A 16665-nucleotide genomic window follows, 5' to 3' on the forward strand; every position below is an offset into this window, starting at 1 on the left:
TGGTTATGAAGGCCTTATGGTTAGTTGTGGTCTTAGTGAAGCAGCCTAGCCTTGGAGTTGGATAAGTTGGAGTGATTGTGTACGGGTGTGCGAGAGTGAGAGAGAGAGCACACCCGCCGTGGTGATGTTTGGCTTGTTGTGTCAGCATCCACCGGGTTGGACGATGTGCTTTGCGTATGTGTTCAATGTACATCTGTCTGGTTGTATATGCGGTAGATTGATGGTTAAATAATGTCACACCACGATCGGTTATACTTGCAGGCACTCATTTGCAAGTGCACTGATTGCGTGTCCGATAGGCTAAGTTAGCCCATAGCTAGCATTATGCCTTCTATTTATTTTTTTAGATCTTCTGACTAAATTTACCGGTACTTACGACATAATCCCTGTGACTAGATATAAAGAAAACGTTGACTTTCACTCTGTGCTATTCACTGACAGTAAAAATAAATAAAAGTTATTGCATGCACTGCTGTTCATTGACTAGCTCCTGCTTTGCTAAATGATAGCAACTCTCCACTCATTCTCCTCTGACCATGCATTTAATTGGCTTTGATCAGTTCTCGGCAATTCCTCATTCGCCCTCTCACGCCTGACAGGTTCGAAATTATACTGCTGTGGGCCATCATACATGTTATTTGTGGTTCTTGCCACCTCTTAGACGCCATAGTTCCAGTACTAGGCTGAGGCTACCTTCCACCACATCTCCCCAACGTGACGTCATCGCCGAATGGCGTTAGAAAACACCCGTTACTGCCAAAAACGCCAAAAACTGGACTTCAACACTATTTTGGAGCCATTTTATAAATGATACACATATTTAGAGTGCTTTATGTACCCATTAATCAAAACTTCCGGTTAACCTGCACGTAGGCCTTTAAAGTGTGCTAAAGCTAGTGAGCTGCTGACCCACTTGGCCTTCTAACTTCTTGTAAACAACATTGACTGAAACCGGCAGGAATCTTGGCTTACTATATAAAGTATATCCAACTCTCTATCTACACTGTTAACCAATACATAACCTCCCAGTGCATTTCCAACATTAACTTCTCTATTATCAGCCACTAGACAGACACTATAAACTACTCAAAACGATTTAGTTTATTTGTACTGAAATACGATTTTTGTAACGACAATCATAGCAATTATAAAGGGAGTCGAATGCATTCACTTTTCAGTCGCCCGTGCCTTCCTGAAACACCCACCACAAGCAGCATGTCTTCAATGCCCACACACAGAAACAGACATGTACACTTAATTACAAATTACATTTATATCAAAGACATGTGTGATGGAAAATCTACAAGTTACGTTTTTCTTTATGAACTTAGGTTTTGCATAGTATTCCGTGTATGGTCTTGCCGCCCTGTTATTCTGCCGGGTCGTCTAAAATGTAAATCTAAGTGTTTCGTGTGATTTAATCTGGTTTCACATTCCGTTCCATGTATTGTCTTGCCATCTTGCTATACTGCAGGGTCTTCTAAAATGTAAATCTTTGTGTTTCGTGTGATGTAATCTGGTTTCACATTCCGTTCCTGTGTTGTCTGTAGTTTGGTTTGGACACCATTTCCTTGACCCCCCTGGGGAGCGCAGAGAAGCAAAGGGTGATAAGGAAAAGGCGCAACCACCTTTTATGACCTCTTAAGGAACTTCAATCAATACATTAACATCTGGTTAACAAAGGCTTTTGGTTTATTGGGGGACAGCTGCCCTCAAGGATCCGATCTAAGTGTATAAGAACTCCCGACTTTAGCAACTCAGTGGACTTCTCCTTGCGAAACCATTAGAGAATAAAGTGAGACGCAGGGCAAACTCCCATCTGAGGCCTCCGATTATTGTATTGTATCCCTGTTATGTTGTTTGTTGATGCATGTTGTGATGTATCTTTGTTCGTACTTTTATTACAAATATATATGACCAGCAATTGCCTGCAAGTATTGTGTGCTTTTTGCATCTAAATATCTCATCTGTCTTAGACGCAATATCTGATAGAGAGATTGCCACGACACATGAGAATGAGAATTAATAAAACACAACAGCACAAAATAATGTAATGTGTGAGCAAGCAGTCGTTTCAGCACCAAAGTTACGTTTGTTTCTTATTGAAAAGTTTTTTATTTCATACACATTTGCATACAAGACATTAAATAATAATTTAATCATTAAAGCTATACTGTACGATGTGAGAGAGCTAGCATGATTTGAAATTAGCTTCTCTTCGGAGTTCCGTTTAACTCCTCCCCCACCCTTCAGGACTCCCTGCTCCCACCCCTCGACACAGAGCCGTGCACGAGCGCTGCTGCTGCTTACGGCTTACTTCAACGGCAACCATTGCGTCACTTTTCAGGCCATTCAACTCCCTCAGCTGTCGCCATCGCTGAAAAGCGAATCCAATATTTATTCTCGTTTTTCCTCGAGCATTCTCCAACTTTTTTTTTGTTGCTGCCTTTTCATTTTCTGTCTTTCTTTTTCTTGCCTTTTTAAAAGGATAAACCGCGGCAAGTAACGGTGGCAGTGGTAACTTCTGTTTTTTTTTTTTCTTCCATCGTGTTAACGTTGTAGGCTCACTAGGTCTAGTCCACTGTCATGAACTACTATGATAACAACGCTTTCTTTGCCCTCCGTGAACGCGCTCAGGCCGGCTCAGGCTCGTACACAGTGGGGAGAGAACGCGCAGGCTTGTGATTGGTTCTTTAGATTCGGGTACAATGTCTCCGATTGGTAAGCATTTTAACAGGTTTATAGCAGATACAGAATTCGTTTTTTTTTCGCTTCTTTTTCATTGCCCATAAGTTATTTATTGCTGTCAGGATGTAAAAAACAATTTCAACAACATATTAAAAAGTGCATATCACTGAAAATCGTACAATATGCCTTTAACTTAACTTTAGACGGACATGTCCGCCGTTCTCTCGTAAGCTCATTAGTTGCATGCAAATGTACGAACAAGCATAACAAGAAAGACGCCTCTCCTTTTGCAATCAACAGCTTTTTACAAGGAAACATCTTAAATATATCTGGCAGTTTCAATAATCCTTCTATTTATTTTTTTAGATCTTCTGACTAAATTTACCGGTACTTACGACATAATCCCTGTGACTAGATATAAAGAAAACGTTGACTTTCACTCTGTGCTATTCACTGACAGTAAAAATAAATAAAAGTTATTGCATGCACTGCTGTTCATTGACTAGCTCCTGCTTTGCTAAATGATAGCAACTCTCCACTCATTCTCCTCTGACCATGCATTTAATTGGCTTTGATCAGTTCTCGGCAATTCCTCATTCGCCCTCTCACGCCTGACAGGTTCGAAATTATACTGCTGTGGGCCATCATACATGTTATTTGTGGTTCTTGCCACCTCTTAGACGCCATAGTTCCAGTACTAGGCTGAGGCTACCTTCCACCACCTCTCCCCAACGTGACGTCATCGCCGAATGGCGTTAGAAAACACCCGTTACTGCCAAAAACGCCAAAAACTGGACTTCAACACTATTTTGGAGCCATTTTATAAATGATACACATATTTAGAGTGCTTTATGTACCCATTAATCAAAACTTCCGGTTAACCTGCACGTAGGCCTTTAAAGTGTGCTAAAGCTAGTGAGCTGCTGACCCACTTGGCCTTCTAACTTCTTGTAAACAACATTGACTGAAACCGGCAGGAATCTTGGCTTACTATATAAAGTATATCCAACACTCTATCTACACTGTTAACCACTACATAACCTCCCAGTGCATTTCCAACATTAACTTCTCTATTATCAGCCACTAGACAGACACTATAAACCAGACATGGGGGACTTGAGTCACATGACTTGACTCGAGTCAGACTCGAGTCGCAAATTTGAGGACTTGAGACTTGCTTGACTAACACTGATAAAAGACTCGACTTGACTTTGACTTGGTCTTCATGACTTGGGACTTGACTTAGACTTGAGACAGATGACTCGAAATGACTTTTCTAAAGTTAGATTATAGGTTGGATATGTGATTTGCGATACGCCAGCAGATTTTGAAAAGACGCAACTCAAATGGTCCTACCCCCTCTCCTTCAACGCTGACTCTGACTCCACCCATTCCAAGTACCTGGACGCGCAATCACACACGAGCGCGAACACAGATGCGCGAGAGTGGGCCAGGGCAGGCTAGCTAGGTTGGAGTTTAGGGTTGTATTCTAGCGCTAGGTCCAAATGCGGATTAGCTAGTAAACTAGCTCCAGTAGCTACCGCAGGATAACAACAAACAGAAGCTTGCTCTGGCACGAGGTCACGCGCGGGGGGAGGGGGAGTGCAGTACGACCGTTTGATTGACGTACTTACTGTCCAATGCCACTCGGTGTTTCTGAAAATCATTGGCTGGAGTTTTTCGAGCCCTGCCCGTTCCACTGATGATTGACTTGTTTAATTTTCATGTCAGTAGGCTACTTCTAACTCAGTGGTTTTAAGTGTCTTTTTGTTCAAGGTGGAGGTACGAGTTATAGCAGTCCCTGCATCAAGTGCACCTCTTGAACGCGTGTTCAGCCATGGTGGGGTGATAATGTGACCGCATCATTCAGAACTCATTGACAAAGTAGCCTACTGTCAAATTATATTTTTGCAAATGCAATGCATTGTAAGTCAATGTATGTTGCGAGGCAGCAAGATTGCTACCAGCTTTCAGGCTTGTGTATTACTATTTCCCCTTCCTACAGTATGTGTATGTGATATTACTTTTGAAATAATCTTTTTTTTCATGTCTGATGCCATGTGTTGCAAATAATATTCTACAACATGTAGGGAGATTGAGTGATTGACATGAACTGTTGTCGTATACAGCTACCTAGAGGTTATATTTGATTCTGTTCATAGGTTGGAGGTAATGATCATAAAAAACATTTTCAAACTATGCACATAATGGTTTTGGAATGTTTTGAATAGTTTGAGTTATTGTTATTGTTAAGACATTGTTATTGTTAATGTTGAAATAATACTCAACTTATGAACCACTCTCTTTACCGATTTTTAAATGTGGAAACTGGGTTAGATCATCAGATTTTTGTATGATTTGACTTGTGACTTGCTTGACCTGAGCAATGACTTGACTTGTGACTTGCTTGATTCTCACCACAGTGACTTGGGACTTGCTTGAGACTTGAAGGTTATGACTTGAGACTTGCTTTTGACTTGCACATGAATGACTTACCCCCACCTCTGCTATAAACTACTCAAAACGATTTAGTTTATTTGTACTGAAATACGATTTTGTAACGACAATCATAGCAATTATAAAGGGAGTCGAATGCATTCACTTTTCAGTCGCCCGTGCCTTCCTGAAACACCCACCACAAGCAGCATGTCTTCAATGCCCACACACAGAAACAGACATGTACAAATTACATTTATATCAAAGACATGTGTGATGGAAAATCTACAAGTTACGTTTTTCTTTATGAACTTAGGTTTTGCATAGTATTCCGTGTATGGTCTTGCCGCCCTGTTATTCTGCCGGGTCGTCTAAAATGTAAATCTAAGTGTTTCGTGTGATTTAATCTGGTTTCACATTCCGTTCCATGTATTGTCTTGCCATCTTGCTATACTGCAGGGTCTTCTAAAATGTAAATCTTTGTGTTTCGTGTGATGTAATCTGGTTTCACATTCCGTTCCTGTGTTGTCTGTAGTTTGGTTTGGACACCATTTCCTTGACCCCCTGGGGAGCGCAGAGAAGCAAAGGGTGATAAGGAAAAGGCGCAACCACCTTTTATGACCTCTTAAGGAACTTCAATCAATACATTAACATCTGGTTAACAAAGGCTTTTGGTTTATTGGGGGACAGCTGCCCTCAAGGATCCGATCTAAGTGTATAAGAACTCCCGACTTTAGCAACCCAGTGGACTTCTCCTTGCGAAACCATTAGAGAATAAAGTGAGACGCAGGGCAAACTCCCATCTGAGGCCTCCGATTATTGTATTGTATCCCTGTTATGTTGTGATGTATCTTTGTTCGTACTTTTATTACAAATATATATGACCAGCAATTGCCTGCAAGTATTGTGTGCTTTTTGCATCTAAATATCTCATCTGTCTTAGACGCAATATCTGATAGAGAGATTGCCACGACACATGAGAATGAGAATTAATAAAACACAACAGCACAAAATAATGTAATGTGTGAGCAAGCAGTCGTTTCAGCACCAAAGGTACGTTTGTTTCTTATTGAAAAGTTTTTTATTTCACACACATTTGCATACAAGACATTAAATAATAATTTAATCATTAACTTAACTTTAGACGGACATGTCCGCCGTTCTCTCGTAAGCTCATTAGTTGCATGCAAATGTACGAACAAGCATAACAAGAAAGACGCCTCTCCTTTTGCAATCAACAGCTTTTTACAAGGAAACATCTTAAATATATCTGGCAGTTTCAATAATCCGACACATTGAAAGTGAAATTCCAAGTGTGTGCTTTTCTACAACAGATAGATATATATGCTACAAGATTTTTTGTTTTCGATTATCTGGCTCGAGCCCAATATCCTACATTGGATGACGTAGTAATAAGATATTCCCGTAGTCAGTGTTCCCTTCATCAAAAACATCGTCCATGGTTTAAGGCTGGGAGGCCAAGGAGGTTTTCATTGAACAGCTTCATCGCTGTAGTTATGGGAGAAATTTACGATAACATTTAAAGGTAATATATAATCATTATCTTGCCTGCATGCTAGACTAAGCAAAGACCAAATTCCAATGGAAAACCAGCTGGAATAAATCATACCTTTTGATAGCTCTCTGAGATGGATGTTCACAAGACAGCTAGTTTTAGGTTGATGTTTAACCCCCCATAAAGAAGGAAAGAGCACTTTAATTAAATGTGTTCAGCTACCTATCTCCAGTTCAATTCAATGAGGCATCCAATGTCTAGGCCATAGGCATAGGGTGTTGGTCAGTGCAGGTAGGATAAATTCACACAATTTGGGTCTATAACATGAGGACGGATTCTAGAACAGGTTTTTTTATTACTTCTTTGCAATTGATAACAAAGTCTTTAACTTTCAAACTTCGAATTCTCTACCTTTTTTGTGTTAAACTGTGTGTTAAAGTGTTTATCTACAAGATAGTAGCCCTAATCAAGTCTGCACAACCATGAAGACACACTAGAGTTTTAAATAACCAAAACAAAGCGGACCACATTACACAGTGCCATAATCACTGTACTGTCTTCCTGTTTGCAGCACTAATAGTTTACAACCACTAAATGGCATAGGATCAAAATACATCTCCGACCTGCTTGTGCGTTATGAGCCCAGTAGATCTCTCAGGTTATCAGGGGCCGGTTGGCATACTGTTCCCAGGCTTCCAGTCAAGTATGGTGAAGCATTTGGTGGCGTTGAACACTTTATTCTGTTAAATCAGCTTTTTTTCCACAGCTTTTGATGAATATATGTAATACCATCAACATAACCTATACCTTTATTTTATATTTCTAATTTCTTTACAATATTTTAAGCATGATTTAATTATTAAGTGGCCTCTAGAGGAACGGACATGGCAGAAATAGTTTATAATGTTCATTAGTATGTTTACATTTGTGAATGATCCCATGAACATAAGGATGTGTTTTCATTACCTTAAAGTGATCCCTACATAGGGAGTGGGTCCTCTTAACATGGAGCAAACCATAATGCACTATGTTTACACTGTAGCCCAGAACGGACCAACGGCTCTAGAGGACACATTTTTGACTTACCGTAACCACAACGCGGTAATATTAACAATCATAATCTCTATCCAATTTGTAAGCTATGATGTATTGTCATGCAGACTAAATAACTAGATAATATGTATAAATCTATAAAGAAACTCATCCCTCGACCCATGGCTTCTTGATGCGTTTGTAGATGATGGCATCAATTGGGAAGGTCCTACTGGCACACTACAGCCTAATTCAGGCCAACTAAAATTCAGCTTCAATCCTACAGACTGCGCCATTGATTTATATTAGTTTATATTCGCCATGTGTTTGAATGGGGCTTTATAAATAAACATACCCAGCCTACATTCCTTTCAATCTCAGCCAAACCCTCAGCCCAATCCCCATGCTCTGAAGTGTTAAACACTAATGACTTTTACTTAAAGGTCTACGGACAACAGAAAAATGCTGAGGGGCAACCATTCTTCACTCCCTTCACTAAGCCAACATTCTGCAGTCATCCCCCTCTTCCTCCCCATCGCTCACTTCACCGCTCTCTCTCTCTCTCTCTCTCTCTCTCTCTCTCTCCCTCTCCCTCTCTCTCTCTCTCTCTCTCTCTCTCTCTCTCTCTCTCTCTCTCCTACAAACTAATGGCTTCCTGTGTTTGGTGCCAAGTGTCCATAATGAGCCAACTATGGCTGGAAACGGCATGCAGTGACACGCAACCTGAGGTCGTTGAGGATCGCTCAGGTCGTTTCCTTCATCAAACGTTTATGTTCCTCCACGTCCGGAAGGGGGATTTGATTTATTTATTTTATTCTACTAAGTCAGAGGCTATCCAGGTTTTGAGGCTTGGTACTCGCTCTGAAACACACACCTGATGCCCATTAAACCACATATAGATATATTTTCTATGAAAGTGCATTAAATGCTCTATATTTAGCATTAAAAGTAGGCTAACTAAAACTATGTGCTTAAATGAGAAAATGCCTTTCGAGATTGAGGCAGGGAGGAGGAGGACTAAGAGTAGGAGCTGGAGGAAGAGGTGGAAGAGAAGGAGGAAGAGGAGGACGAGGAAGAGCAGGAGGACGACGACGACGAAGGAGAGTAGGATGAAGAGAAGAAGGAGGGGGAGGAAGAGCAGGAGGAGGAAGTTGCGAGCATTAAAAAAGTGAGGATCAATCAAGTGTGGGTGTGAGTCAGGGGTGTGTCGGCGGGGTTGAGACGGAGACAAAAGCAGTGGGGTACTCACTACCGGAGGGCGTGTCGGCGGCGTGGACGGGGGGTGTGGAGGGGATGAAGGAGGGGAAGAAGAAGGAGCGCAGGGAGCGGTCGCTGTGCAGGGGCGAGCGCTGGGACGGCAGGTTCTCACAGCTGCCCACGCCGCTGGAGATCTTGAGGTTCAGCGGCTTGGCCTTCTTCTTGGCTCTGAGGCGGGAGGGAGAGAGCGGGAGAAAATAATTACACACAGGCGGATTAGAACTGTCAGAACGCCGCGGCTCGCCGTAACTAGATAATTACAGGCTTAATGTCGGGTAAGCTGCTGTGTGAGGTATGAGGGCGAAGTGTGTGTGAGGGCGCAGGCGTGTGCAGGCGTGTGCACACACGCGGGTGTGTGTGTGTTTTGTAAGATTCACGGTGCCTCTGTTAAACGTGTCAAAATGATGTGGTATGACGAAGAGGATTAAAATCATCAAGAAGAGTATGAGACACAAAAGAAAGACAATGGTAATAGAATACAAATCCCCCAATTAGCCATCATCTGCTCTGGTGGTTGCCATGTGGTTCATGGTAGCCTCCTTGGCATAACAGTGAAAATGCGGTTAGAGAACTAGCGACCAATAGAAATTGCCCTCGCCGCTTATTTCTAGTGAAACATTATGCGTTTCAGCGGGTTGGCATTAACTCTCCAACCACAAATATTATTAGACAATTAGGGCCGTGCTAAAACTAATCTCTTTCAGTAATCATGAAGTAGCAATACATGGTGAAGTCCAACCTAATCCGGTTTAACTTTACACTGGACGATGTGCAATGTGGTTGAATGCTGATTTAAATGTATTAACGGAGAGTGACAGGAAACAGAAAGTAAGCCACCTGGTGCATGTGCAGCTCCTTCCTTCCTGTTACCCAAACCTGCCGCATCATCGATTCACCAGCATAGTGCAACAGTACGATGATCAAAGCAACACAAAGTCTCATTTTCATGTGCCTGTCCGCCTGCAATTGAAGTCAAAAAGCAAATTTTCCTTTTGACTCAGACAGTCTTTATTACTCTTGATGGTGGCCTTGAGGTAGACATCTCATTTTGCAGCCATTCACCGTCCATCATAAAGAAACAAAAGGGAACAAACCATTTCACCAGAATGTGATCATAAACACACTTGTTGGTGCACGCACACAAACACACACACACAAACACACAATATGAAGCCGGACCATATTGCTCCCCAGCCTCGAGAGAGCCAATATGTGTCTGACAGTACTAAATAAATGGAGGCTGCAGAACAGAGAGAGAGTGATCAGAGAGAGAGAGCGATCCAGAAGATGAGGTAAAATGCATAGGAAAGGAAAAACATCAAAACATACCATTGAACACAGCTTCATTGTGTGTGTGTGTGTGTGTGTGTGTGTGTGTGTGTGTGTGTGTGTGTGTGTGTGTGTGTGTGTGTGTGTGTGCGCGTGTGTGTGTTTGTGCATGCGACCGTGCGTGCGTGCATGATGTGTGACGATGAACTCAAGTAAAAGTAAGTAAAGGCAGACAATTTCAAAACAGTTTTGTGTGTGAGAGGAAGAGCTCTGGTGTCTGGACTGGGCGGAGATGGCGAGGACAGAGAGCTGAGAGACGGATAAAGCAGCGTTCCCCAGAGCCAGCCAGAGCCGGGCACTTCATCCATCATGAAGAAGGACGTCAATGGAACAGAGAACAAAAAGGAGAAAAGGAAAAGTTACTCCTGATTCAACTTTGTGAAGACAGTCTCTCCCCGAGCATGCAGAGTGGTAATCATTTAGTTTGGGCTGAGTGGGAACTCTGCACTTCCACCTCCTACACCTCCTTAGAGGAGCCTTTGCTCCCCTGTCGTTTTTTATATTTATTTATTTCTGCCATAGTGTGAGTCACGCAATTAGAGCGCTTAGTAAGCCCCGGCTCCAGCAGTAAGGGAGCGTCCCACGGGAACCCCCCCCCCCCCCCACACACCCGCCCACAGCAGCACACCTCCTGTCACCTATTCAGATTAGCCCACCGTACGCCGCTCCCGTCTCATTCAGACCATTCATCTCCTGCGTGGAAGCCCTCTTTACCCACCATTTCGATGATGGAGACAGTTTTTAGACCGAGGAAAGGGAGGTTGGGGAGGATGGCGAGAGAGGGGAAGTGAGATGAAGCCAGGATTCCCACCTTGGAACGGAAAAACATTTGGGTGGGGAGGGAACAGCGGGGAAGGCGTGGGCGTGAATTGAGTGAAGCTCAGTAGCGTTGCCGCTACATGGGCAGCACACCGCCACGTTCATTAGCATTCATACGCATTGATATTCATGTCGAGACGCAAAATCAAGGGACACCACTTGATTACCCAGGAGTTAGAGTCACATTAGCTCAACCTTCAATATTGAGGCTAAGTGGACCTAAACAAATCCAACAAAACATGCAGATGCTAGCCATGGATCTTGCTTTAGCTATTGATCTGGGGCTATAGATCTGGTGCTAGCCGTAACTCTGTTGTTAGCCATATAGGATTCTCAAGTTTTGAACTGAGTTCAGAGTGAGATTTTGTCGGCGGGGGGGTATATTAACATGTGACTGCATACAAATGTGTCCACAGACATGGTGACTAATGTATAGTAAGCATTATTGGCCCTTAACACTAATATTCAGAAACAACACTGCCTCAAATGGCTATTTGCTTAAGCAACACCAGTAGAGGCAGGTACTTTCCCCTGAACTTTTAAACGTTGCAAACTTGCAAAAACATAATTATATATTTATGTGGCATTCAGTCCAATGCTTAAAATATATCTGTGACATTCAGTAGGCCAATGCTGAACTTTATCAATCCCCTGTAGGAGAAATGTGTCAATGTTTGTCCCTATAAAACAATAATGGTAAAAGAATAAATACAAAACATGATGGTAACTCAGTAAGTCAAACCGTCTGAAGGCTCTATTTAACCACTTCACCTACTCACTTCCACCAATGCAAAGCGAACAGAACTGAGTAGGGGAGGGCGCAGCCTAACTAGTTTGTGAACGACCCAGAGCAACGCAACGCAAATTCAATGTGAACATGTATGAGGCTTTAATAAAATCCCAGACGATTTTGAAATTCCGCCACACATTTTTCTTAGTGTCTCAAAAAGCGGGCATGTCTGGGCAAAAGAGGTCGTCTGGTTACCCTACGTACGGGAAACCCATTTGATTCCTACCTGTTCCACTGTTAAATAGCGGCCCAAATTGGTGGCCGCTATCCTGGTTATTTCTCTGTGTGAGAAATACGAAGAGTGGCGTGTGAGCGTGTGCATGGGTGGAATTGCGTGTGTCTCACGCCGAATGCGTGAGACTTGATAAGCCATAGATTTGGAGCTATTCCTAGTGCTAGCCTTAACTCTGGTGTTAGCCATAGATCTGGTGCTTGCCATAGAACTGATGCTAGTCATAGATCTGGTACTAGCCATAGAGTTGTGCTGCTACCCATATATCTTGTGCTACCCATATACTTCACGCACGCATTAACGCGCACACACACACACACACACACACACACAGGCACACGCATACGCTGCGAGGAAAGCACCACTTCTGCCCTATTTGCAACTAATTAGATACCTTGATACCTTCTAGAATGTGTATTTGATCAAGGACAGGTTGAGGAGGGGAAAGAGGAGGTTGGGTTATACTTCCTTTCTTCCTTTCCCTCACGTCATATCAAAAGAGAGAGCTGCAGGAGTCATGAATATTGCAAAAAGAATATCCCCCACACTCCCAAGCCGCGGTCAACGGCAGCGTTTAGCTCATGCTCTGAACCTGCGATGCGGCTGGCTCGTTCTAATTAACACGAGCGTGTATATTTCCCGAGATGGCACCAAATGCCATCTATATACCTTCCAATTTTATCCTCCGAAAATATGAATATGCAGACTATCCATTCAAGACCTCTGTGGCAAGCAAAGCATCCTGTGTTGCTTTGATGCAAAACAGGGCTTTGGAATAATATCCGTGGCAGACGCAGCTCCTGACTGCCATACTACAGGTGGAAGGAAGGCGGAATAAATAAGGGTGCGGAAAATTAAGATTAGAGTCGGGAAATTACTCTGGGCCCTTGAAACAATTCAGTGGGCATGGACGTAAAAGGTGAAAGCAATGATCACAAACATATCTAAGTAGAAAATGCTTTTCCTGCGGAAAATTTGTGCTTTAAGGCAAAGCAAGGGTTTAAAATATGTTTTAATAAAGCCACATTAAAACGTAAAGAAATGTTGAAAGGCTTAAATCAAGTGAAAAGGTTTGAACAGAGTTCAAAAGTCTAAATGGAGTAAACAATGTAAACTTGCACACCGTTATTTTTTTTTACAATGGTTCGAAACAAACGATGCTTAGGTTAGAAGACAGAAAATCCAAAATAACTGAAAGCAATGAGACATACCGTAGACTATATACTTATTTACTCCAAGGTGGGTTGATTTGATCGAGTGCCTATAAGTGTGTATATATATGAAGACATTGTAGCATTTGCGGAGTTATTAACTTTAGATACGTTGTAAATCATATAATCCTGTAGGGCTGGGCGATATGACGATATCATACCGTGGACGATATGAAAGCGTCTACCGGGAGAGATTTGGCCATATCGTTTATACCGAGAGAAAAAAAAAAATAAAAAAAATTATATTGCACTGCACTGACTGAAGCAAGGCAGGTGTGAGACTCACCTGTTAACTTGAAAAAAAATCTCATTTGTATTGAAACAGTTCTATTTTTACCACCAGCTATTTGCACAGCACATAACTTTATTTTATGTGTATAATTAGTATTTAAAATATTTGTGTGATGCTGTGATTTTTATTTTATATTACACTGCACTGACTGACAGCCAGGCAGGTGTGAACCACACCTTTAAAAAAAAATGTTATTTGTATTGAAAAAACAGTTCAATGTTTACAAGATGTTTGCACTATATGACACTGCAGTTAATGACAGATTGTTCGCTACTTACTCCTTTGTAAGCATGGAAATTCAAGTTCAAAATAAAAGAAAAAAATGATCAAATGTGAGGTATGGTTATTTTAAGCCATTTATTATTTTAATTTACTTCAAAAATACCATATCGTGATATATATCCATATCGTGATATAAAATTACTCATATCGTGATATAAGATTTTGTCCATATCGCCCAGCCCTATAATCCTGCTAGTTATTTCCACCATGACCATGTTAGTTTCAAAACTGTATCTGAAGTCAGAAGATAATTATAGGGTGTCGTTTTCATTCAAATGTAGAAAGCAAATGATATGATTGATGGTACTGCACGGCATCTCTCATTGTCTGTCACACAAACACGCCACAAACAGCCACTTCCTCTTCTTGATTGGGCTACATGCCAATTCTAAGTATGAATACCAAAACACCATCAATGCACCATCCTGTGTACAGTCTAGGTGGAATGTGGCAGCAACCTAGGTGGCGTGTCACGGCATCCAAGCGAGTGATTCATCCAGGGCATTAACTGTGGTGTTTGATATACGCACTCCAAAACAAAGTTTTCTTCCATCCAAAAAGTATTTATTTTCAAACAAAGGGCTTCCAAAAATGACTAAAAAGGGTCTCAAAATAACAAATGAACTATTAACTAAACAAAAGGCTTAAGGTGCTAGAAAACAAACGTTACAGTGTCTGCACCAGGTTGTGATTTTACCAGACTGACACTGACTGCCAATCTCCAGTGAATTTGCAGGTGGCACAAAACACGCCCCCTGCCATCTAATCACTCAATTAACATTTAACATTACAAATAATCATTATCAACAATTCATACACACATATTTAACTTAAGGCAAAGGATGTCTGTAACAATGTAGCATTGTCTTTGTTACAGGTGGGTAACCCTTCTGGAAACTTTTGGAAACCATGACATCTTTTACTTCTGCATTCCATTCCATGCCAACTTAGCAATTAGAATGCATTTAATTGGAGTTATCATGGTTTCCTCAAAGAGAGAAATTCGGCAAGGTCTCTAGGAAAGTATACTTTTTGGGGCTTCTCGAACCTCGAAGATTTTGTAACTAAATTTAAACCGATGATGGAAATTTTAATAATGTGTGATAAGTATGAATAGCAAGGCGGGTGCTACTTAAACTGACCGGATCCCTCTTCTCCACGGAGACTTCATAAAACTACAATGAACATAAATTAAATTTAAATTAAAAATAAATGTAAAATTTCTGCGGGCCGCACTGATTGAGGTCCGCATGCAGCCCGTGGGCCGCCAGTTGCCCATCCCTGGTCTAGGGAGGCGGTAGTGTAGAGGCCTAGTTGAATCAACACAATGTCGCTTTCTACTCTGAAAAAGCGAAAAGTATACTCAGAAAACTGACAATTCATTAGCGAATGGACACAGAAGTATTTTTTTGGATTTGCCACTGGGAAGCCTGTGTGTTTACTCTGCAGCGAGTGTATATTGGTGTGTAAAGAACTGAGAAGGCATTTTAAGATAAATCATCCTAACTTCGACACCACTTTACCACTGGGCTCTGATGCTCGCCGCCAGAAGATTTTGGGGCTAACTTCATGCTATGAACAGAGACGCCGTTGTTCACCCTAACCCTTGTTCAGAACAAGAGAGAGCAACATCAGCATCACTACGAGTCGCCTGGACATTAGGCAAAAATAAAAGGCTGTTTACAGATGCTGAGACCGTCAAAGAGTGTATGCTTGCATCGATCGAGGAGGTGGTTACAGATGAGAAAACCAGAAACAGCGTGATTGATTCAATCAAGAAAATTCCCATCTCTGACATGTCAACATCAAGGAGAGTAGAGAGTACTAGAGACCCTTGCATCGGATGTTTTTGAGACTCTTTTGGACAAAATCAAAAAAGCGGAGGTGATGTCGCTAGCTAAAAGTCTAAATGGAGTAAACAATGTAAACTTGCACACCGTTATTTATTTTTACAATGGTTCGAAACAAACGATGCATAGGTTAGAAGACAGAAAATCAAAAAAAAACTGAAAGCAATGAGACATATACTATATACTTATTTACTCCAAGGTGGGATGATTTGATCGAGTGCCTATAAGTGTGTATATATATGAAGACATCGTAGCATTTGCGGAGTTATTAACTTAAGATACGCTGTAAATCATATAATCCTGCTAGTTATTTCCACCATGACCATGTTAGTTTCAAAACTGTATCTGAAGTCAGAAGATAATTATAGGGTGTCGTTTTCATTCAAATGTGCAAATGATATGATTGATGATGCTGCACGGCATCTCTCATTGTCTGTCACACAAACACGCCACAAACAGCCACTTCCTCTTCTTGATTGGGCTACATGCCAATTCTAAGTATGAATACCAAAACACCATCAATGCACCATCCTGTGTACAGTCTAGGTGGAATGTGGCAGCAACCTAGGTGGCGTGTCACGGCATCCAAGCGAGTGATTCCTCCGGGGCATTAACTGTGGTGTTTGATATACGCACTCCAAAACAGAGTTTTCTTCCATCCAAAAAGTATTTATTTTCAAACAAAGGGCTTCCAAAAATGACTAAAAAGGGTCTCAAAATAACAAATAAACTCTTAACTAAACAAAAGGCTTAAGGTGCTAGAAAACAAACGTTACAGTGTCTGCACCAGGTTGTGATTTTACCAGACTGACACTGACTGCCAATCTCCAGTGAATTTGCAGGTGGCACAAAACACGCCCCCTGCCATCTAATCACTCAATTCACATTTAACATTACAAATAATCATTATCAACAATTAATACACACATAT

At 41.6% G+C, this 16665-nt stretch overlaps 1 protein-coding gene across 5 annotated transcripts in view; it reads right to left on the bottom strand.

Annotated features, from left to right (window-relative positions):
• Positions 1-16665, bottom strand: part of ksr2 (kinase suppressor of ras 2) — an 88210-nt gene that overhangs the window by 33825 nt on the left and 37720 nt on the right. For all 5 annotated transcript variants that reach the window (XM_030359204.1, XM_030359207.1, XM_030359206.1 and 2 more), the window contains exon 6: positions 8922-9097. In XM_030359204.1, the coding sequence (XP_030215064.1) occupies positions 8922-9097 (176 nt within the window). The remainder of the gene's footprint in view (positions 1-8921; positions 9098-16665) is intronic.

Source organism: Gadus morhua, chromosome 6, assembly GCF_902167405.1.
Source record: "Gadus morhua chromosome 6, gadMor3.0, whole genome shotgun sequence".
In the NCBI taxonomy this organism is placed as follows: Eukaryota; Metazoa; Chordata; class Actinopteri; order Gadiformes; family Gadidae; genus Gadus; species Gadus morhua.